This window comes from Jaculus jaculus, chromosome 5, assembly GCF_020740685.1.
Source record: "Jaculus jaculus isolate mJacJac1 chromosome 5, mJacJac1.mat.Y.cur, whole genome shotgun sequence".
Lineage (NCBI taxonomy): Eukaryota > Metazoa > Chordata > Mammalia > Rodentia > Dipodidae > Jaculus > Jaculus jaculus.
This window is the reverse complement of record NC_059106.1, coordinates 174,341,637-174,366,089: the sequence shown is the minus strand read 5'-3', so window position 1 is coordinate 174,366,089 and position 24,453 is coordinate 174,341,637. Positions and strand designations below refer to the sequence as shown.

At 44.8% G+C, this 24,453-nt stretch overlaps 1 protein-coding gene across 2 annotated transcripts in view; it reads right to left on the bottom strand.

Annotated features, from left to right (window-relative positions):
* Nucleotides 1–24,453, bottom strand: part of Rbks (ribokinase) — a 101,324-nt gene that overhangs the window by 6,649 nt on the left and 70,222 nt on the right. The window contains exon 8 of one of the 2 annotated variants that reach the window (XM_045150091.1): nucleotides 2,981–3,160. The exons of the other annotated variant lie outside the window; for it this stretch is intronic. Within the exon in view, the coding sequence (XP_045006026.1) occupies nucleotides 3,020–3,160 (141 nt within the window). The 3' untranslated portion in view covers nucleotides 2,981–3,019. The remainder of the gene's footprint in view (nucleotides 1–2,980; nucleotides 3,161–24,453) is intronic. 2 annotated transcript variants of the gene reach the window in all.

The following is a 24,453-nucleotide window of genomic DNA, read 5'->3' as shown; positions in this document are numbered from 1 at the left end:
AGCCCACCAGCCTAGTTCAGGTACTGTGTGAGAGCTCTGCCTCTTCTTCTGAAGGCACAGATCACAGTTAGGACAGTGATTGTCACTTGCAACCCTGAGGCCTAGTGCCATGCCCGACTATGATGAAATAAATGCTGACAGCGATAAGTACTGCTGAGTGGTCAGGCGAGGAGCACATGCTGTTCCAAGAATGCCCCCTCAGCGGGAGGGCAGGGAAGCACACTTAGGACAGTCCTACTTTGCCAAATTCCAGCTGAGAGAAAAGAGTTGGAAGGAATGATGTGTATGAAGTGTGGTTGGAGAAAAACCCCATGTGCTGAAAATCCCTAAGGTAGGAACTTGTCAGGCAGTGCAACCGACCCCAGACAATCTTGCAAGAATGATGTCAGTTCTGAGACTTCACTTGTTAGGAATCTGTACCCACGCGGTATGATTCAGAGTCCAGACTGCCTAGCGACCTGAACAGAGCCCTCGCATTCCTCCTCGATTTCTTCACACATTCCATCTGACAAGTAGATACCACTTTCTTTTCTTTTCAGAACCTCTCCCTGCACAGAGCTATTCAGAGCCCACACTGCAGACTGAATTCCTCAGCCCGTTTGTGGTTTTAGAGGCCAGGGAAGAGCAAATGGATGAGATGTGATGAAATCACAAGGCAATGTAGAATGTCTCTCCTTTAAGGATCTGGCAGGGGACTCAGGAGGGAGCAAGTGTTAACTGCCAGGGCCTCTAGAGCCTTTCCATGCTATGCTGGGGCCCAGATCCGATTCCTGTCAGTCAACCTTTCGGTCTACGCTGGGGTTAGGATGGAATTTTCCCACGTGGAATCTCTTTAGGGCTAAGCCCCAGTTGCTGTCCTATGGACCTGTAGGCTATCCCAGCCATCAAGCCTGCTGCGCTCAGGTCCTAGGTCTAGGCACCAGTTGCTGCCTCCTTCCCATGTGCAGGAGGCTAAGGCGTAAGTACCTCCCGGGCTTGGGAGAGGAAGGTCTTTGTACTCAGAGTCCCTTCTGACAGGCCTTAGGTCCAAATGCTCAGGGGAGTTGTACAGGAGCTTTTGGGGATGAGGTGGTGGCTCAGTGGGAAAAGTGCTGGCTCTGCAAGCATGACCACCTGAGTTCAGAGCCCACGAGAAGGTCAGACACACTGGCTTGTGTCTACAATTCCAGCATGACTGTGCAAGGGCAGTGGAGTTGGGAGAACCCCCAAGTGGGTGCCAGCAAGTCTGGTGTACACGGAAGTAAATAGGAAACCTTGCCTCAGACAAGCTAGAAGGTGAATACTCTACTGGAGGCTGTCCCCTGGCCTCCACACATGCTTGTTCCTCACATGCCTGCATTCGCACGTGTAAACATGTACACAAAGAGATGAAAAGGAACTTTTTTATTTTGGTTCTTTCTGGAGGTAAGGTCTCACTCTAGCCCATGCTGACCTGGAACTCACTCTGTAGCCCAAGCTGGCCTTGAACTCATGGTGATTAGCCTCCTGAGTACTGAATTAAAGGCACAAGCCGCCATGTTTGGTGAGCTCTGTCATCTTTTACAATGGCAGATTTATCACCTTTTCACTTGCATTGAAACCCTTCTGTCGTCTGTACTTCTATTCACGTACCTGTGAAAAGGTTTTCTCAGTTGGGACCATGAAGCAAATGGCTTGGGGCCAGATAGACCTGGCTGTGTGACCCATGTCAAGTTATTCAATTTTTCTGTGCCTATTCGTATAATGGAAAACTACTTTCCAGGCCTATTGTAGATATTAAATTAGACCACATAAGATGCCTGTTGCAGAGTGGGTGTTCAACAAAGCTAGCAGACACTAGAGGCCACTTATTTTGCTTAAGGCTTTGGAGTAAGAGCCATGCCTATGTCAGAAGGAGCCAGACAAGGTTACCTGGACAAGTGGTCTGGCTTTCTGGTCCCAGCTCAGGAGAACAGGCGTGGCCAGCAAGAGGCAGACGCCAGCATCCTTTAGCCCTTGCTTATGCAGGAGGCCAGTCTCCAGAGAGTTCTAGCAATGGCCATCTGTGTGTGCTGAAGCCTACTCTGTCATGTGGCAGAGGAGAGAAGAGAGTGAAGTGATCAAGAGCACAGGGCCAGGGAGGTCTGGCAAGTCTCCTGCTTTCATTTGGGGACCGGGAGCAGAAAGGCTCTGCACAGAGGCACAGAGGGAGGTTGGCATGAAGAAGTTCCAGCTGCCAGGAATGCCCTGCACCTCCACTGCCCTGTAGCTTGATGGGGTCTCTTGCTTTCCCCTGCAGGCAGAGGGCCACCACCCGGACAGGCAGTGGGGAGTTGGGGCGTGGCAGGTAGGCTGAACATGTGTGTGGGAACATGTATTTGAGAGGACACTGTCCCAGCAGTCCTGGAAACTGAGGGCGGGGCTCGTCCTGGTGAGTTGAGGCTGTTGGTACTCCTCCTCCGGGCGATTGTCCTCAGGCTTTGTGTCACCCCAGGACATGCCCTCTCAACCAGCGCCAGAACTCCTGGGTGTGAAAAACCTTAGCGATCACAGACAGTTTGTGGCTCTTCAAAGGGCTACAGTGCATAAACGTGTGTGTAGATTTGTGGTATTAACACTTAATGAGAATGAGGAGGGAAAAAGTCTTACAAAGCTCTTTTGGGGAAGGGTGGCGCAATAGTGAAAGGAAGGTAGAGGAAGCTAAGTAAAGCCTCTTGTTCCAAAGAACTGCCAGTGGTTCAGGCAGGGTCCTCTGTGCCCGAGGAGCCCCAGTGGGCCGATGCTACACTGTAAGGCATGGCAGGCAGGTATAGGTAGCGCTCTGCTTTCCTCTTGCTGAGAAGTTGTGACATGGTCACCAGTGAGCCCTGGAGAATCCCCAGGTCCCAGCATGAGGGATGTAGCAAGGTGAGGATAAATGTGGTTGGCCGCCTTTTTCCAGGCAGGACATTGCAAAGGCCCCCTGTGCAGACACCATGGAGTGTGCTCTCTGATGAAGCAACCCCAGTGTAATGCTGCTTACCCAAGAGCCCGGTCCATGGCTCCTCTTATCAGTATGTGCTTAACTCAGGAGGGTGAGATCATGTCCTTCCCCAGCCGCAACCTTCCCGCACCAGATCAGCTTACGGACATCAGGACAGACAGTGAGAATCCACATTTCCTGTGATTGTGTAAGTGTGGTTGATGTTCCCTCTAAATAAATCTGTAGGGAACATGATGATTTTTTTATGCCACAAATGTCCATAACTTAGCCTTCTCCTATCAGCTATTTATAATAAATTTCAATGATTTGGTTGAGATAGCACACTTTAAAAATACACTCTAATTAAAAGAAAGCAAATATTTTCTGGCTTAATGTATTTCAAATGATCAGTCCCTCCTTCTTTTCACTTTTGAGATAGGTTCATGCAGCCCAGGCTGGCTTTGAACTTTGAACTTTGTAGCTGGAGATGGCCTTGAACTCCTGATCCTCTTGTTTCTACCTCCCAAGTGCTGGGATTACAGGCATGAGCCACCAAGCCTGGCTTTCAAATGGTTAATGATCAGTATTTCAGATTATTCAATGATTAAATGTATTCCTTAGTTATATAATCTATTTGCCACTTGAATTTTACTACTTCTTTATCAGAAAGAGAGTATGGGTGCACTAGGGCCTCTTGTCACTGTAAGCAAGCTCCAGACAAGGGCTTCAGATGTGTGCTCCACTTTGTGTGTCTGGCTTACATGGGGCTGTGGTATCAAATCTGGGCCAGCAGGCTTTGCAAGCAAGTGCCTTTAACTGATGAGTCATTTTCCCACATCCACTTGATTTTTTAAATATATATTTAATTTATTTATGAGAGAGAGATATAGAATGGGCATTCCAGGTCTTCCAGCCACTGCAAATCTTTATTTTTAAACATATCTATTTATTTGAGAGATAGAATGGGCAAGCCAGAGCCTCTAGCTACTGCAAACAAAATTCCAGATGCATGCGCCCCTTGAGCATCTGGCTTACGTGGGTCCTAGAGAATTGAATCAGGGTCCTTTGGCTTTGCCAGCAAATGCCTTAATTACTAAGCCATCTCTCCAGCTCCATTGATTTTTTTTTGTTGTTGTTGTTGTTTTGAGGTAGGGTCTCACTCGAGCCCAGGCTGACCTGAAATTCGCTCTGTAGTCTCAGGGTGGCCTTGAACTCATGGCAGTTCTCCTACCTCTGCCTCTCAAGTGCTGGGATTAAAGGCGTGTGCCACCATGCCTGGCCTCTCATTGATTTTTTTTTCTCTTTTTAATTTTTATTAACATTTTACATGATTATAAAATATATCCCATGGTAATTCCCTCCCTCCCCACCCCCCACACTTTCCCATTTGAAATTCCATTCTCTATCATATTACCTCCCCATTACAATTGTAATTACATATATACAATATCAACCTATTAAGTATCCTCTTCCCTTCCTTTTCATTGGTTTTAAAAAAATATTTCTATTTATTTTTTTGAGAGGGAGAGAGAGAGACAAGAGACAAACAGAGAGGTAGGCATGTTCCTTAACTGCTGAGCCATCTCTCCAGCCCCCCACCCCTTTTATTTTTGAGGTAGGGTCTTGTTCTGGTTCAGCCTATTTTTAATAAGTTTTTTCCTTTGGTGTTGGGAATGGAACACAGGGCCTCATAAATTCTAATTAGGCATTCTACCACTGGACTACACACTCCCTCAACAAAAATGTCAGCATTGGGGTATAATTCATATACCATACAATTCCACCCACTTGAAGTGTACAATTTAATGTTCTTTAGCATAGTCATAGGGTTAAGCAAGTGTTACCACAATCTAATTCTAGAAACTTCCATTCCCCTGAGGAAACCTCATACATTCATACTACTTCTCATTCATCCCCAGTACTCCCAGGCCTAATCTACTTTCTCTATAGATTTGTTAACTATTGCAGGGTTTGGAGTAAAATAATTTCATATTTTAATCTTATAATTAACCAATAGCTTGTTATTTCATAATTAGCCAAAAGCGTAACCATAGTTAACCAGTTCAGTTTATATTTAATTTGATTTTAGCTATACTCTGTGTGGGTAGTGAGGCTGCTGTTGGCCTAGTGGGAACTCATTACTAAAATTTCATTCCTAATAAGCATTAAAGCAACAGGTTTTGCTTCCTTCCTCCTCAGTGTTCACTAAATAATCTATCAAGTTTTAAACTTCAATTATAAATGTACCAGAGTGTTGCCATTTAAGAATTCCTGTGGTGGGCTGGAGAGATGGCTTAGCGGTTAAGCACTTGCCTGTGAAGCCTAAGGACCCCGGTTCAAGGCTCAATTCCCCAGGACCCACGTTAGTCAGATGCACAAGGAGGCGTATGCGTCTGGAGTTCATTTGCAGTGGCTGGAGGCCCTGGTGCACCCATTCTCTCTCTCTCTCTCTCTCTGTCACTCTCAACTAAATAAATAAAAAAATGAACAAAAAAAAAATTAAAAAAAAAAAGAATTCCTGTGGTGAAATTGTAAACACTAATCTCTGAGGTGGAGATCTTCCCCATATTCTTCCCAAACACCACCACACTACTTGGTCTGATTGAAGATCTTGGTTTCCATTAATTTGGTTGGCATGAGTGATTTTCTTTTTGATTTTTCTGTTCTGATTCTTGCACTGCACAAAGATAGATGCTAAGCTTCTTTCTTAAAGGTCAAGACTCCAGTGCCCAGGTCTGAAATGGATGGTTTCTGGACAGACTTTCCCGTGGCTGATATGTGCCACATTGGGCACCCCTTAATCACATGGGCATGAGAGTTTCACTGTCCACCCTCACTGACCTTCACAGAGCTTTCTTGGGAAGCCAGAGGAGACAGTGTGTCTGAACATGAATATATTTTGCTCTGCTCAGGAAGCCACTGACCAGGCAATGGTTTTCCCTTCAACACTAGATGAGTGCAGGTGGCAGCAGGAAAGGACTGGGCCAGAGAAATGATACACAGGCCTTCCCTGCTCCTGCCCCTGACCCAATAGTCACACCACCAGAGCCTGCACACACAGTGATGTGGCTTTCATTTTTCTGCAGCACTTTCTGGTTTACAGAAATCTCACTGCAATCCCGTGAGGCAGCCAGGCAAGTCTTTCATTTTCCAGGTGAGAAGCCAAGTGTAAGAGCTCAAGTCAATGGGCAGCTGGCACAGTTAGGCCTCTGGTTGGGACCCAGTTCCTATTAAAGCAGTCCTTCGTGTGTTCCAATTTTGCCCACAAATACTTTATATCTGTTTTTGGATTATCTTCAAAACCTGCAGCACACCTTTGCTTTTCCTCAATGGAGACAAACTAAAATCTGAGCCAGGGGATGTGACACTCAACCTCAGGATTGCTGGCAGGGCTGGTTACAACTTGGACGCCCGTGCTCCACCCTCACACTTACTTCCGCCCTCACACTTTTGGAACCATTAAACCCAAGGTGGGGCTTGGGATTTCCATTTCTGATGAGTTCCCAGGTGGTGCTGATGCTGTGGTCAGAGACCCACTCTCCTGAGGAATTTGTTTCTGGAAAGAGGTGTTGCAGTCTGGTTTGTATTGGTGGCAGAAATCACCTGACCAAGAGCAGTTTGTGGGAAAGAAAGGTTTATTTTGGCTTACAGACTCGAGGAGAAGCTCCACGATGGCAGGGAAAATGATGGCATGAGCAGTGGGTGGGCATCACCCCCTGGCCAACATCAGGTGAACAACAGGAACAGGAGAGTGTGCCAAACATTGGCACAGGGAAACTGGGTATAATGCTCATAAGCCCACCCCCAACAATATGCTGCTTCCAGAAGACTTTAATTTCCAATTGCCATCAGCTGGGGAGACTAGCATTTAGGATACTTAAGTTTATGGGGGACACCTGACTCAAACCACCACCGAGGGAATCTTTTAAAGTGACTGTAATAAGCATTATCTCAAGAGAAAAAATTTTAAATTATTTATTCATTTATGTATTTATTTATTTGAGAGAGAGATAAAGAGAGAATAGGTGCGCCAGGGCCTTCATCCCCTGCAAACAAACTCCAGACGCATGCACCACTTTGTGCATCTGGCTTACATGGGTCATGGGGAATCGAACCTGGGTCCTTTGGTTTTGCAGGCAAGCACCTTAACTGCTAAGTTCTCTCCAGCTCTCAGGAAAATTTTAACAAAGAACTCTAGACAGTTGTTTTTGGGTTTTTGAGGTAGGGTCTCACTCTAGCTCAGGCTGACCTGGAATTCACTATGGAGTCTCAGAGTGGACTTGAACTCACAGCGATCCTCCTACCTTTGCCTCCTGAGTGCTGGAATTAAAGGCGTGCACCACCATGCCTGGCTCCAGACAGGTTTTGACTGGCTGACTGACTGACTGACTCACTCACTCGACAAGGTCTTACAATATGGTCCTGGCTGGCCTGGAACTTGCTACGTACACACAGAAGGCCTTGAATTTGCTGGGATCCTCCTGTGTCTGCCTTGTAAATGCTAGGATTAGCAACAGGCATGAGCCACCACACCAATCTGGTTCAATGGACTTCTGAACCATGCAAGTTGATGAGACTAAATGCAAAGTCTTCCCATGGGACACTATAAAATGGAGGACACTCTTGGAATTGTGCTGAAGAATTCTGGGAAAGAATACCTTGCACAGCTTCACACTGTCAGATGTTCATTAACTCTTATAATAAATTTTTTTTAGTTTTTTTTTTTTTTTTTTTGGTTTTTCGAGGTAGGGTCTCACTCTAGCTCAGGCTGACCTGGAATTCATTATGTAGTCTCAGGCTGACCTCGAACTCGTGGTGATCCTCCTACCTCTGCCTCCCGAGTGCTGGGATTAAAGGTGTGTGCCACCACGCCCAGCTCTTATAATATTTTTTTAATTAAAAAATTTTTTTTAGAGAGAACGCCAGAGAGAGACAAATGGAGAGGAGAGATACAGAATTGGCGAGCCAGGGCCTCAGCCACTGTAATTGAACACCAGACACTTGCACCACTTAGTGGGCATGTGCAATCTTGCGCTTGCCTCACTTTTGTGTGTCTGGCTAATGTGGGATCTGGAGAGTAGAACATGGGTCCTTAGGCATCTCAGGCAAGTACCTTAGCTGCTAAGCCATCTCTCCAGCCCTAATTTAAAAAAAATTATTTGCAGGGGGGATGATAATGGGAGTACCAGGGCCCCTAGCCAGGGCAAATGAACTCCAGATACATGCAAAACTGTGCATCCACCTTTATGTGGTTACTGGGGAATCGAACCCAGGTCTTCTTAGGCTTTGCAGACAAGCAACTTAGCTGCTGAGTCATCTCCCAAGTCCCTATTATCTCACTCTTTCTTTTTTTTGCATGCATATGTGTGGTATATGTATGTGTTTATCTGTGTTTGTATGTGTGTGGGTATGTTTGGAGGCTAGAAGTTGACATTGGGTGTCTTCTTCATTATTATTATTATTAAATTTTTTATTTACTTGAGAAAGAGAAGCAGAGAGACAGAGATAGAGAGATAGAGAATGGGCGCACCAGGGCCTCTAGCCACTGCAAACAAACTCCAGACGCATGTGCCATCTTGTGCATTTGACTTACATGAGTCCTGGGGAATTGAACCTAGGTCCTTTGACTTTGCCGGCAAGTGCTTTAACCACTAAGCCATTTCTCCAGCCATTATCATTATTATTATTATTATTATTATTATTATTATTATTATTATTTTGGTTGTTTCAAGGTAGGATCTTGCTCTAGCCCAGGCTGACCTGGAATTCACTATGTAGTCTCAGGGTGGCCTCAAACTCATGGTGGTTCTACCTTTGCCACCCGAGTGCTGGGATTAAAGGCGTGTGCCACCACACCCAGCTTCTCATCTTATTTTTTTTTTAATTTTTTTTGTTCATTTTTTATTTATTTGAGAGTGACAAACACAGAGAGAAAGACAGATAGAGGGAGAGAGAATGGGTGCGCCAGGGCTTCCAGCCTCTGCAAACGAACTCCAGACGCGTGCGCCCTCTTGTGCATCTGGCTAAAGTGGGACCTGGGGAACCAAGCCTCGAACCGGGGTCCTTAGGCTTCACAGGCAAGTGCTTAACCGCTAAGCCATCTCTCCAGCCCCTCATCTTATTTCTGAGACAAGCTCTTTTGTTGAATCCAGAGCGCACTGATTTGGCTAGACTAGCTATCCCATGAGCCTCAGATATTCCATGTCTCTGCCTCCCCAGTGTCAGGGTTACAGGTGTGCACCACCAAGCCTGGCATCTTTATGTGAGTTCTGGGATCCAAACTTGGGTCTTCATGCTTGTGCGACAAGCACTTTACCCAGTGGAACAATCACCACAGCCCCCTCAGACGTTCATTATCAACCTCTAAGTTTTCAGGTTGGGGAAAAGGAAAGCCATGGGGGCGACACATTGAAGAGAATCTATATGGAGGAATAATTAATAGCTATTGACAGCAGCTGAGTTGGCAGGGGTCCTTTGCTGCTGTTAGGAAGGTGAAGATGCCAAGGGAAACTGACTTTTCCTCCCTGACTTTTGCTATTGTGATTAGAACAGAACAGGTGAAAAGGTCAAATTTTGGATGCTAGAGATAAACATAAAATCTTTCATAAGAAAAAAAAAAGAAAATCCCAGTGGAAAGGAGAAAGAGCTTACTACATTAGTACCCGGGCTGAGAGAAAGTCAATCCTTGGTGTCACAGCAGGGAAAAAAGAGGCGGAGGGATGCCTAAATATTGGTTCTATTTTAATTTCAATTCTACATTACATTAAACTCTCCTTGTACTCCTTTAATTTACAGCAAATGCTGACACAAATTGGTGTGCCTTCTCTTCTTTGACATCAGTCTTCCTCTTGAATTATGTATTTCTATCTGGAATGAGGCTTATAGGGCTAAAGCTTTCTTTCATTTAGATAGCTGAGAGCAGAGAAGGATCACTGGGAGGTCAAATGTGGATCAAAGTAAGGTGAGCTTGAGACACGCTCAGCCAGAAGTCCACTGCCCAAAGAGGCTGTACAGGATATTAAAAATGACACCAGTCTCTCCATTTTCAGTACATCGATTAAATGTCAACAATAAAAGAAAATCCCTTACTAAGCTGCTTGAGCCTTCACCCTGCACTACTGTGAGAGTGGATAATCATAATGGTAACACCACTGGGCTTTCACTTAAAGTCAGGACAAGAGAAACTCTGTGGACAGTGTGCCTTGGTGATCTCTGCCTTCTCACACGAATGTGCAGCGTTGTGCTGCTCAGGCTGCTTCAAAGCCTGGCCTGTTACTGGGGACACATGGCTCCTGTTCTGGGTTAGTCAGTGGGTCATATTGACAGAGGGCATTTGCTAGCTCTGTTTGGGCCTCCCTGTGTCTCAGGGTCCACTCCCAGTTTCATCAGTTGGTCATACTCCCTGGCCTGGTCAATCACACAGAGGTAGGAGGATCACCATGAGTTCAAGGCCACCCTGAGACTACCAAGTGAATTCCAGGTCACAAACAACAACAACAACAAAAATAGAGAAAGAGTTTGCAGAGATAGCTGACATGGCTTATAGGGTGAGGCTCAGGCTTGGACCGTGGGTGAAATGAGGTGACTAAAAGAGATACAGTCAAGGAAGTCTGCACTGCAGATTATTTGGTGCTATAAGAAAGAAAATCAACATTTTATATAAGGCCATTTGAGTACAAATAGTACCTCAAAATGAAGTAAAGCATTTAAAAATATATATATATATTGAGCCGGGCATGGTGGCACACGCCTTTAATTCCAGCACTTGGGAGGCTGAGGTAGGAGGATCACTGTGAGTTCAAGGCCATCCTGAGACTACATAGTGAATTCCAGGTAATCCTGGGCTTGTGCAAGAGCCTATCTTGAACCGTCCTTCCAAAAATATTATCTTTGGCATTGGGAAGATGACTCAGCAGCTAATAGCACTAGCTGCCCAAGCATGAGGGCCAGTGACTGCCCAGTTCAATTTCCCAACACCTATGTAAGAAGTTCGATGTTGCCACATAGATCTGTAACCCCAGCCTTTAGAGGCAGAGGTGGAGACTGGATAAGAGAGGGGACTTGGCTGAAAATGGCCCTCCAGGTGGAGCGAGAGACTATGTCTCAAGGAAACACAAGGATGAGAGATAGAAGACTCCTGATACTCTCCTCTGGTCTCCACACATGAATGCATGGGTTGCACATATCTGTATTCACATGTGCATGCACCACACATGTCACATCATACACCACCCATACTCTATACATACATGTCAAAAAATTTATTTGTGTGTGTGTGTGTGTGTGTGCACGCGCGTACACTATGGCATGTGGTGTGGAGGTCAGAGGTCAACCCTAAGTTGTCCTTGCCTTCCACCTTGTTTGAGGCAGGGTCTGTTTGTTGTTCACCATTGGGTACATTAGGCTAGCCTGCCTGGAAGCTTCCAGAATTCCCTGGCCTTGCCTCAGGAGGTCTGGGATTATAGACATTCACTACTGCCTTTGAATTTACATGGGATCTGGGGATCTGAACTCAGGTTGTCAGGCTGCATAGCAAGCACTTTCACAAACAGCCACCTCCCCAGGCCCACTGAAGTGGAGCATTTTGAGGTACTCTTTGTATCCAAGTGGCCTTATATAAAATGTTGATTTTCTTTCTTATAGCACCAAATAATCTGCAGTGCAGACTTCCTTGACTGTATCTCTTTTAGTCACCTCATTTCACCCATGGTCCAAGCCTGAGCCTCACCCTATAAGCCATGTCAGCTATCTCTGCAAACCCTTTCTCTATTTTGTTGTTGTTGTTGTTGTTTGTTATTTTAAGGTAGTCTCAGGGTGGCCTCAACCTCATGGTGATCCTCCTACCTCTGCCTCCCAAGTGCTGGGATTAAAGGTGTGTGCCATCACGCCTGGCCCTTTCTGTATTTAAAAAAAATATTTATATTTATTTTTATATATTTATTTGAGAGAGAGATACAGAAATAGGCAGGGAGAGAGTGAGAGAGAGGGAGAGAATGGGTGCACCAGGGCTTCCAGCCACTGCAAATGAACTCCAGATGCATGTGCTACCTTGTGCATCTGGCTTATGTGGGTACTGGGGAATTGAGCCTTAAACTGGGGTCCTTAGCTTCATAGGCAAGCACTTAACTGCTAAGCCATCTCTCCAGCCCTTGCTTTTTAAATGAAAGACAGATAGTGGGAGAGAGAGGGGGAGAATTGACATGCCAGGGCATCCAGCCACTGCAATCAAACTCCAGATGTGTACGCCATCTTGTGCACATGCATGACCTTGTGTACATGTGTTACCTTGTGCGTCTGGCTTATGTGAATTCTGGGGAGCTGAACATGGGTCCTTAGGCATCACAGGCAGGTACCTTAACTGCTAAGCCATCTCTCTAGCCCCTTTCTCTATTTAAAAAAAATTTTTTTATGAGAGAGAGTGGGGGGTGAGGTGGAATTGGCATGCCAGGGCTTCCAGCCATTACAATCGAACTCCAGATGCGTGTGCCACCTTGTGCACATGCATGACTTTGTGCTTGTGTCATCTTGTGCGTCTGGCTTATTTGGGACCTGGTGAGTCAAACATGGGTCTTTAGGTTTTGCAGGTAAGCGCCTTAACCACTGAGCTATCTCTCTAGCCCCCTTTCTCTGTTTTAAATTTCAACCTATCACCTACTCTATGGCAGGAGTGGAAATGGGGGAGGTGGAGGGGGAAGCTGTTTGTTCTGTATGTGTCTGATATTTTAAAGAGAAGAGCATTTTATGTTTTACTTATAATTAATAGTGATGCAAAAACTGTCTTGAGTTAGTATGGCCACAAGAGAGTAGCTCCATCATAATGCTCTTTGCCTGATGCTGGCTGTGCCCAGCGACCATGTCATGATGTCATCAATGCCCTGGGACATGCCTCCTGTGGCCAGACTGAAGAATATCTGAGGGACACTGTCAGCTTGGAGTCAACAGGCCACATCTGCAGTAGCCTCTTCCGGTCGGTCCCAGGGCAGGGCCAGCATGTGCTGTGCTCTGCGGTTGCTCGTGTCACCCCGCTCTCTCCTCTGACGTCTGGCTAGCGATGGGGAAAAATGGCTTGTGGAGAATGAAAACTGGTTAGAATCCCCCATTCATTCTATAAGTAGTGCAAGAGAAGAGGAATCTTGAATGGGAGCTCAAAGTGGAATTACAAAGGACTATTCTTCAGGCAACATTAATGAAGGCTTTGTATCTAAATAACTTTACATATTTGTGAATAAGTGGCCCTTAAAACAAAAATGCTTCTGGTGATTCAGTGGGTTCTAAAAACTGCCCTTGCTTTCTGTGGTTTGGTAATTTTTTTTTCTTTGTGACTTGACTGTTGTAGACAGAAAACAGTTAATCTAATATGATTTAGGCATGTACAAAAAATATGCTAAAATATTTTCTGCCAAATATTCATCTTCCAACAGCTACTTTTTTATTTTAGTGAGAGGTGCTTGGAATAAGATCATTGTTCTCTGTGAACACTGCATGCTAAATCATCCAGATACACCAGATTATTAAACAGTAAAGTCATCTGATAACTTTAGCACCAACCACAGGTTCCACTTCTGCCAATGCACAAAATTTTGAGTCATTGCACAACACTGTCTTTTTATCCTTTTTGCTTGAACTGTTAGGCCACAATCAGCAGGCAGTTGCTGTTGTAACAGGGCTTTCTGGGTTATTTATAATGCTTCTGCTTTTGTGCTTCTCACTGCTGGCTCTGGGGCCCAGTTCTACACTGTGAAGGGAGGTGCTGAGCAACTGCTCTGGGACTCTGACCATTCTCAGAGCTGATGTGGGTGATCCACAGCAAATAGCAGGTGCCTTGGCTGGAACTCACCTGCTGTTTCTGTCTACAGAACCCAAGTGCATTATGCACCAGCTGATCTGTCGCTTTATCAGGGAGAAAGCATGAAACATGGAGGTGGCTTTGATCAGGAGTAAACTCATGTCTAAAGAGCCCATGGATGGGTAAATTATCTGAACCAGCATTATGATGCAAAAGAGTTTCTGCCAAGCACAGGAGAGATGGCCTACTTCCCATGCTAGAGTGAGGACCTGAGTTTGAACCCCTAGAACCTGTGTCTTTAATCCCAGCACCCCTCTGCGAGATGGCAGGAGAAGACAGAAGCCCTGGAAGCTTGCAGGCCAGCCTGCCTGGCAACAAGAGAATCTGCCTCAAACCAGGAAGACAAATGAGGACGACTCACGCTGCCCTTGACTCCCACATGTGTGTTGTGGCACATGTGCGCATGTACATACACACAGAATGTTTTAAATTTATTTTTATTTATTTATTTATTCACAAGAGAGAGAAAGAGAGAGAGAGAGAGAGAATGAGAATGGGTGCACCAGGACCCCTAGCCACTGCAAACAAACTCTAGATGCATGTGCCATCATGTGCATCTGGCTTACATGGGAACTGGGGAATCAAAAATGGGTTCTTAGACTTAGCAGGCAAGTGCCTTAACCACTAAGCAATCTCTCCAGTCCCTGCACAGAAAATTTTAAAATAGTTTATCTATTTATTTGCAAGCAGAGGGCAATAGAGAGGAGAGTGACAGAGAAAATGGACATGGCAGGACCTCAAGCCACTGGAAACAAACTCCAGATGCATGTGCTACTTTGCGCATCTGGCTTTACATGGGTACTGGGGAACTGAACCTGGGTCATTGGGTTTTCCAGGCAAGTGCCTTAACCACTGAGCCATCTCTCTAGCCCAAGATTTTTTTTTTTTTTGTGGTTTTTCAAGTTTTTGGTGGCAAAGTCTCACTCTAGCCCAGGCTGACCTGGAATTCACTATTTGTTTTTAGGGTGGCCTCAAACTCACAGTGATCTTTCTACTTCTGCCTCCCAAGTGCTGAGATTCAAAGCATGTGCCACCGTGCTTGGCTCTAAAATGTTTAAAAAAATTTTTTTGTTGGGCTAGAAAGATGGCTTATCAGTTAAAGCATCTGCCTGCAAAGCCTAAGGACCCATATTTGACTCTCTGGATCCCACATAAGCCAGACAGACAAAGATGAGGCAAGTGCAAGGTTGCACATTCCCACTAGGTAGCACAAGCATCTGGAGTTCAATTATAGAGGCTGATGCCCTGGCATGCCAATTCTCTCTCTCCCTAAAAAAAATTTTGTTGTGTTTATTTATTTGCAAGCAGACAGAGATAGAGAGAAGTCAGACAGACAGAAAGAATGGGCATGTTGAGCCTTTAGCTGCTGCAAATGAACTCCAGACGCATATTCCATTTTGTGCATCTGGCTCTATGTGGGTACTGGGGAATCAAACTTGGGACTTAGGCTTTGCAGGCAAGTGCCTGAACCACTGAGCAATCTTTCCAGTCTCCCCATCCCCACAAAGACTTTAAGAAATGTTTCTTTCATGTAAGTGAAGGACAGTTTCTGCTGTAAAGCTGGTCTGTTGCCTAGCTCTAGAGATCAGTGATTTACTAAACTAGGGGTTGCTGGGTAGGTACACTGCCCATGAAAGGCACAAGGAAGTCCCTTGAGATATGATATAGGCATCTTCTGTGCTATTGTCACCAATCATATGGTAATCCAGAAGTCAACATGCTGAAAAACGAGACCAACAGAATGATCTGCTTTTTGATCATAAAATGACCATTTTATTTCTCTCTCTCTGTCTCTCTCTTTTCTTGTCCACACTCTTGTTCTGATACCCATACCTTGATGTAATAATCCCTGCCACCTCCCCAAACCAGCCTGTTATCATTTCTGCCTCAAATCAATACCTCAGTCCATTTTCCCTGCCTCTAGCCTTGTAATCTACAAATTATTCACACTGTGGCCATATTCATAATTTGTTTACTTATTTATGAGAGGGAAAGACAAGGAGGGAGGGAGGAAGGGAGGGAGGGAGGGAGGGAGGGAGAGAGAGAGAGAGAGAGAGAGAGAGAGGGAAAGAGAGAGAGAATGGGCACACCAAGGCCTCTAGCTACTGCAAATGAACTCTAGATGTATGCACTACCTTGGACATCTGGGTTACGTGGATCCTGGAGAACTGAACCTAGGTCCTTCGACTTTGCAGGCAAGTACCTTAAATGCTAAGCCATCTCTCCAGCCTGCTTTTTGGTTTTCATAACTTAGCAGAAATAAATGGAAAATCTGGGCCTAGGTCAGTTGGTAACTTGCTTTCCAAGCATACAAAGCTTTGGGTTCCATCCCTAGCACCACATATACTACATGTGATGTTATTCATCTGCAATCCCTACACTTGTGAAGAGGAGGTAAGAGGGACCAGAAGTTAAGGCCAGTATGAAGAGATGGGTCAGCAGTTTAGATGCTTGCCTGCAAAGCCCAAGGACCCGTGTTTGACTTTCTCATCTTAAAAAAAAAAAAATACACATGCACAAACACACACACACACATTTCAGAGAGAAAGAGAGAGAGAGAGAGAGAGAGAGAAAGAGAATGTGTGTGTCAGAGCCCCAAGCTACTTCAAATCAACTCCAGATGCTTGTGCCACTTATGGCTTTATGTGGGCACTGGGGAATTGAATCTGGTTCCTTTGGCTTGGTAGGCAAGCACCTTAACCACTAAGCCATTCTCCAGCCCACATTCATCTCTTTAAAAAAAAAAATTTAATTTATTTATTTGCAGGGGAGAGGGGTAAAGAGAATGGGCATGCCAGGGCCTCCAGCTGATGCAACTGAAGTCCAGATGCATCTGCCATTTTGTGCATCTGGCTTTATGTGGGTACTGGGGAATCAAACCCAGGTCTTTAGGTTTTGCAGGCAAGCAACTTAACTGCTGAGCAATCTCTCCAGCCCACATTTATTTTCTAAAAAATTTTTTTTTGTTTGTTTGTTTATTTGAGAGAGAAAGAGAGAGAGGGAGACAATGGGCACATCAGGGCCTCAAGCCAATGTAAACTGATTCCAGTACATGCACCACTATGTGCACCTGGTTTACGTGAGTACTGGGGAATTGAATCTGGGTCCTTAGGCTTTGCAGGCAAGTGCCTTAATGACTTGCTAAACCATCTCTCCACTCCACATTTGTCTTTTTTTAAAAATTGTTTTCAGTTTATTTGTATTTATTTGCAAGCAACAGATGGAAAGAGAAAGAGGCAGAGAGAGCGAGAGAGAGAGAGGGAGAAAATGGGCACATCAGGGCCTCCAGCCACTGCAAACGAACTCCAGACACATGTGCCCCCTTGTGCATCTGGCTTACATGGGTCTTGGGGAAATAGAACCAGGGTCCTTAAGCTTTGCAGGTAAGCACCTTAACTGCTAAGCCATTTCCCCAGCCCATACATTCGTCTTTTCATAAAGTATAAATCTAATCAAATCCACCCCCTGCTTAAGTTCTTCAATGGGTTCTTGTTGCTAACTGAACAAAATACAGATTCTCAGATGTGGTAAATAAAAGCCTTCACCATCTCTCCCTGCCGCCTCTTCACCTCAACTTTTCCCTCTTTATGCTCTTTCCAAAGAACTAATTGCTGGAGAGATGGTTCAGTGGCTAAAGGCACCTGCTTCCAAACAGAATGACTTGAGGAGGCATGATCTCTTACAACATGCCCCCTCTAGCCTGTCATTTCATGAACTGCTGCTGCCGCCCCTGCCTGGCTACTCTTACCAAGCTACCTGACTCTCCGACAGCTGCCCTGGGCTCCACCGGCTGCTTCCCTCCCACAGCACATCTAGACATCCCCACCACCAGACTTTTCATTCTGACTTCATGGAATCTGAACTCTGCCAGGCTCTGTGTGGCTGGGGAATGTCCCAGTACACCATGAGTGACTGATGACTGCAGTGCGGATGCACAGCAGGGAGGTGAATGTTTCACTGTGTCATAGTGTCCCGAGGGGGAATTTTCCATTTCCTACAGGACAGTCTGCAGCTCTAGAGGCCACTTTTGTTCTAATCCTGGAACCTCAAAGGTGTTCTCCAGCCTCAAACACTGCTTTTTGAAAGAATGGCCAAATGAATTAAATGTACATCAGATCTAACACCTCAATATTTTTCAAGTCTTATTTCATAAATCTAGATTGTGCAAATGAGAGGGGAAAATGTAATAAGCATTTTTCTGAGCCTAGTGTATTTCACTTAATCTAATAATCTCCAGTTCCATCCATTTCCCTGCAAATGGCACAAATGCATTCTTAGAAGCTGAAGAGTACTCTACTGTGTATATTGTCACATTTTCGTTATCCATTCACCTGTTGGTTGGCATAGGCTGACTCCATTCTTGGCTAACGTGAGCATGACAAAGCAGGTAATCTCTGTGACATGTTGATTTAGATTTTTTTTTTTTTTGAAGTAGGGTTTCACTCTGGTCCAGGCTGACCTGGCATGCACTCTATGGTCCCAGGCTGGCCTCAAATTCATGGTAGTCCTCTTACCTCTGCCTCCCAAGTGCTGGGATTAAAAGCATGTGCCATCATGCCTGGCTCTCTGGGCAGAAAGATCATATGGTAGTTCAAGGCTAAGGCTGTAATCCCCTGAGACTTTGGAAGCTGGATCCTGTCCTTATGCAGCTTGGGTTTTAATATACCCATTACCTGTGTGGTTTATAAATGTGTTTGCAAATGAGACACTCAGCTAGGAAGACACCTGGGGTTGCAGAAAGTAGTCAAGCATGAGTTCTCAGGCAGGAAGTGCCTCCGACCCAGGCTGCACAGGATGGTGAAGCATCACGGAAGATGAGTTCATTGCCCAATGTAACAAAGCAGTCTACCACAGAGGAGAGAATACACAGAGGTAACAAACAGAGGTAACCAAACAGTCTACCACAGAGGACAGAATACACAGAACTATGATAATCAGGTTCCCACAAGATCAGATAACAGACCACTAAATAAAAAATATACCTGTAAGGATGTATTTAAAACGAAAGATAAAAGGAAGAATTTTGAGATAAGAAAAGCAAGCCCGGCCTGGTAATGCAGGCCTGTAATCTCAGCTACTTGAGAGACTGGGGCAGGAGGATTGCAAGTTCAAGGCTTATCTGGGCTATGGAATAAGAAAGAGAGAGAGAGAGAGAAAACGGGCACGTCAGGGCCTCTAGCCATTGTAAACAAACTCGATTCATGCAACAACTTGTGCATGTGACTTTTGTGGCTACTGGAAAATAGAACCTGGGTCCTTCAGCTTTGCAGGCAAGCACCTTAACCACTAAGCTATCTCTCTAGACCCACTTTTTTGCTTTTTTTCTTTAATATTATTTATATTATTTATGTTCAAGCAGAGACATGGGGTAGGAGAACTGGCACATCAGGGCCTCTTGCCACTGCAAATGAACTCCAGGTGCATATGCTACCTTGTGCCTCCAGCTTTTTGTGAGTCCTAAGGATTCAAACCTGGCTGCTAGGCTTTGCAAGCAAGTGCCTTTAACCATTGAGCTATCTCTCCAGCCCCAAATATTTTTATTTATTTATTTATAAGGAGAGAGGAAAAATGAGAAGGAACATGCCAGGGCCTCTTGCAATGAACTCCAGATGCATGCATTACTTTGTGCACCTGGCTTTACGTGGGCACTGGGAATGAATCCTGAGCCAGCAGGCTTTGAAAGCAAATGTCATTAATTGAGGCATCTCTCCAGTGACTTCACTTTCAAATAATTTAAAATAAGCATTTGTATCTCATATTTCTTTTCTAGGCATCTTAAATACAGAATGTAAGGGGCTGAAGAATACTGTAGATCTAGTTCTGTGAACCAATGGAGGCACAGGAAGGTTGGAATGAATGACTCTTGAAGTCAAGCTATTACTTTCCAGAAGGAACAAGAATTCTTTCATTATTTCCAAAGGGCCAGCTGTTACACAAGATGTAGGGACTCTGTTTTCAGGTTCTTCATGGGTCATTTCATTTCTTTGAGGCTGCAGTGTACTGTACAAAGTAAGCAAGGCCTTTATAAGATATGACAACTTTTGAATGTCTAGAGAAGAGGAGCAATTATAGAAGCCTGTATCATGACAAGTGACATGAGACAGTCACTGCTGGAATGTCAAATCAGAGAGTGTGAAGGCTGAGCAGGCTGTCACCCAGGCTGTCACCAATCTAGAGGCACAGTGGTGAGGTACATGGGAGTGGAGTTAGTCAGACCAGATGGACAGCCCTAAATCCAACCCTGCCTTTGCCAACTTAACAACTGCATGGCCCTGAGCAGGTTGTGTAACTTTTTGGAGCCACGCATCACATGCCTCCTTTCTAACTCGGGCAAAAACCTGTCTTGCAGCTGTTACGAGAATGTGCAGAAAGGCACCGAGAGTCCAGCACAGTGCCTGGCAGACTGGTGCCTAGCTTCCATCATAAGCCAAAAGAGCCCTCATGCTCCAAGGCTCTAATTTCAGAGCTCACCCACTCCTGACATGTTATGCTTGGGTGCACAACTTGAGCCCCCAGCATAACAAGCCACTTGTCTAAGGCAGCCCAGCCACTTAACAGCTGGGTCAGAATTAGAACTCAGGCCATCATGTATCTGTCCAGAGCCCTTTGATTGATGACTACAGCTAAACTATATGCAACCCCCTGAGAGAGTTCACTGAAAAGATGGCTTGGCTCATTCTGCTGGTTTGCCTCTCTTTGTTTTCTCCTCAGAGGACAGCTGATTTGCTAGCTCAGTTTAGATCACTTCCAAAGCACATTCACCTGTTTCCTTGTGTATATTAGTCTTCCAGGGTGCCAACCACCACCACCACAGCTGCCACCACCACAGACTGAGTGACATCAATGACAATGCCTGGAAGGTGGCTTTCATCTTGAAGCCTCTCGGCTTGCTTGTGGTTGCTGTCTTGCTCAGTGCTCATCTGGCTGTGTGTGTGCAGGTACAGGGTGAGCTCTCAAGTGTTTCTTAGGGAGATTCTAATCAAATAGGATCAGGACTCAGCCGGTGACCTTCTTTAGTTTTAATTACCTCCATAAGGCTTGATTGTGACTGCATTGGAGATAGGGCTTCAACATGTGGATTTTGGTGGGAACACAGTTTAGTCCATGGTATTGTTTCATGTCAGGGGTGCTTTAGACAGGAAGTGCAAGGATGATGAAATGTTAGGTACCTAAACCTGAGGTGTCACCTATTTACCTGGTCCCTTTTACAACTCCTCCCAGCCACCCATTAACCAAATCCGAGAATTGTGGCAAGAGTCACAGTTGGAATTGTTCATGTTATTTCTAACTGTGAGAAAAAGAACTGAGGGATTGAGCTGAGCTATATAGGCAGATCCATCCAGAAAGAAAACTAGAACAGAAGAATTGAACCTGGGTCCTTAGGCTTTGCAGGCAAGTGCCTTAACTGTTAAGTTGTCTCTCCAGCCCAAAAATTCTTTCTTTAGAAAAATTATGAAAAAAAAACAATGGTGCCAAAGTACACAGTGAAATAACCCAGCTTGCACTTCAATGCCCGGAATAAGAAGGTGATGCTGATCTACTTTCTCCCCTTCCTCCTCCTTCCGTCTTCTTCTTCCTCATCTTCCTCCCCCTCCTTCTTCTTTCTCTTCCTTCTCCTCCTCCTCCTTCCCTCTTCTTCTTTCTCCTCTTCCTCCTCCTCCTCTTCCTTCCTTCTTCCTTCTCCTCCTTCTTCCTCCTTCTTCCTTCTCCTCCTTCTTCCATCTTCTTCTTCCTTCTCCCCTTTTTCCTCCTCCTCCTTCTTCTTTTTGTTTTTTTGAGGAAAGCCCAACAGACTGGCTTTTTTTTTATGCGAGAACAAGAGAGAGAATTGGTGTGCCAGGGCCTCCAGCCACTGCAATCATACTCCAGATGCTTGTACCAACTTGTGAGCATGTCCGGCTTTGCATGCTTATGTCACTTTGTGCATCTGGCTTGTATAGGACCTGGAGACTTGAACATGGGTCCATTCATATTCACTCTCATTCTCTTCTTTCATTGTCCCTCCTCCCACAGAATCCCTTCTTCTCCTCAACTTGCCCCACTTCTACTTTGATAACTTTGTCACCCACTGAGTTTAATTAGGGCTGCTTGCATGAACATGGGTGAGGGGTTATTTACCAGAGCATGGACAATTTACCAATAGCTATACTACTGAAAAAAAGTTTTCTCCTCCCCCAGCCAGCAACTGGTAACTGCTAATAATTCCTCAGGAAGAGATGATGCCTCAAGAGCCCCTCTGCCATCCAAGACATAATGCTGATGGGCTCCATCTGCAGATAACTAACGATGCTCTAAGTTCACAGTTTAACAGCCACACCATGTCTAAGGCAGCATTCCATAGCATCCCTTCCTATCCTCCAGCTCTTAACTTCTTCCCCACTCTTCAGCAATGTTCCCCAAGCCTTGGTGGGGTGATATAGATGTTCCATTTAGGGCTGAGCATTGGACGGTCACATTCGCAGCACATAGATGAATTCTAAATCTCTCCAGTATTCACCACCTACTCTGACTAAGGATGAGAGCAGCGACTTGATGGCTATAAACACAAATATTTAGAAGGTGATTTGATGGGTGTAACATCCATTTATCCAGACAACAGTAATAGCTTGCCTCCACAGCCTATTGGGCCTCAAGTCTAATCAGAAAAGTTGGTTGTCACATCACTATTGTACCAGAGGGTATATTTTTCCTCATTGGGTAATTGTATAGCAAGTAAGGTCTACAGGTGGTTAAAAATGTTGACTTTTTTTTTTCTCTGAGCACCTTCTGGCACTATGAAAACTAGGCAGCAGGGAGGAAGCTTCCAGCTCAGCTTATTTCTCTGTGTCCTACAACCAAAGTGTGTGCTGTCAGCAACAGTATCTTACTCTTTACCTCTGCAGGGAACCAAGGTCAGTGGACATGGCTTGTATTGCACCAGGGACCTCTGGGGCCTCTTTGACCAACAACTCACTTGGAGGTATCCTACCCTTGGTACAAGGTACTTTTCAAACTCCTTTTTCATATATGTATGTGTGTATATATCTATAATTTAAAAATATTTTCATTTATTTTCAAGGAGAGAGAGAATGGAATGGGCATACCAGGGCCTCCAGCCACTACAAACAAACTCCATATTCATGCATCACTTTGTGCATCTGGCTTTACATGGGTACTGAAGAATTGAGCCCAGTACTTTTAACCTTTGAGACATCTCTTCAGCCCCATAAATTATATTTTTAAGTTAGCTAACAAAGAAGTAGGTTTCCATATCACTTTTTTTCATGCATCTTTGGTTTTGGTTAACTTCCCTCTTCTTCCCCAATCCTTGCCCAAACTTTTCAACCCTCATTATTTCACCCCTGTACTTTCATGTCACATATGTTCTGCTATCCTGTCCCTTTAAGATCCCTCATTTATTCCCCTCTCATGGCCCCTTTCTACCTTTCTGTCCTCTACTGACTTTAACTCCAACCTAAACACACAAACAAAAATTCAAAGGGAGGATCTGTGGGTGAGACAGAACAAGCAACATTTGTCTTTCTGGGTCTGGGTTATGTTACTTAGTATAGTACTTTCCAGTTCCATCCATTGTTTAATTTTTTTTTTTTTTTACAGCTGACTAAAACTCCATTGTGTTACTCTAACCACATAATTATTCTTTATCAGTTGATGTATATCTAGGCTGATTCTATTTCCTAGCTATTGTGAACAGAGCAGCAATAAGCATGCATGAGCAGGTATCTCTGTAGGAAGGCAGGTATGGAGTCCTTAGGACATACACCCAGGAGTGGTAGAGCTGCATCATATGGTAGTCCCACTTAAAATTTTTAAAATTTATTTATGAGAGAGAGAGAGGGAGGGAGGGAGAGGGAAAGAGAGAAAATGGGCATGCCAGGCATCTAGACACTGCAAACAAACTCCAGATGCATGTGCCACCTATTACGTCTTGCTGCATGTGGGTACTGAGGAATCAAATCTGAGTCCTTAGGTTTTGCAGGTAATTGCCTTAACTGCAGAGCTATCTCTCCAGCCCTAGTTCTACTTTTATCATTTTCAGAAAACTTCACACTGATTTCCACAATGGAAGTCTCAGTTTGCATTCTACCAACAGTGAATAAGGGTCTCTCTTTCCCCTATACCCTCACCAGCATGTATTGTCATTTGTTTTGTTGGAGATAGCTGTGACTAGAGTGAGAGGGAATCTCAAAGAAGTTTTAAAATATTATTTATTTGAAAGCAGAGAGAGATAGAAGAAAGAGATAGAATGGGAGTTCCAGGGCCTCCAGCCTCAGCAAATGTAATCCAGATGCATGCTCCACCGTGCATCTGGTTTATGTGGGTACTGAGGAATTAAACCTGGGTCATTATGCTTTGAAGGCAAGTGCCTTAACTATGGAGTCATCTCTCCAGCCCTCAAAGTGTTAATTTGAATTTCTTAAATGGCAAAAAAATATTGAACACTTTGTTGTTATCTCTTCTTTTGAGAATTATCTGTTCAGGTTCATAGCACATTAAAAAAATATACTTCTTTTCCTTTTTCTTTTCCTTTTTTTTGGAGGTATCCCAGGCTGACCTGGAATTCACCATGTAGTCTCAGTCTGGCTTCAAACTCACAGTGATCCTCCTACCTCTGCCTCTCAAGTGCTGGGATTAAAGGCCACCATGCCCAGCTTAAAAAAATTATTTATTGGGCTGGAGAGATGGC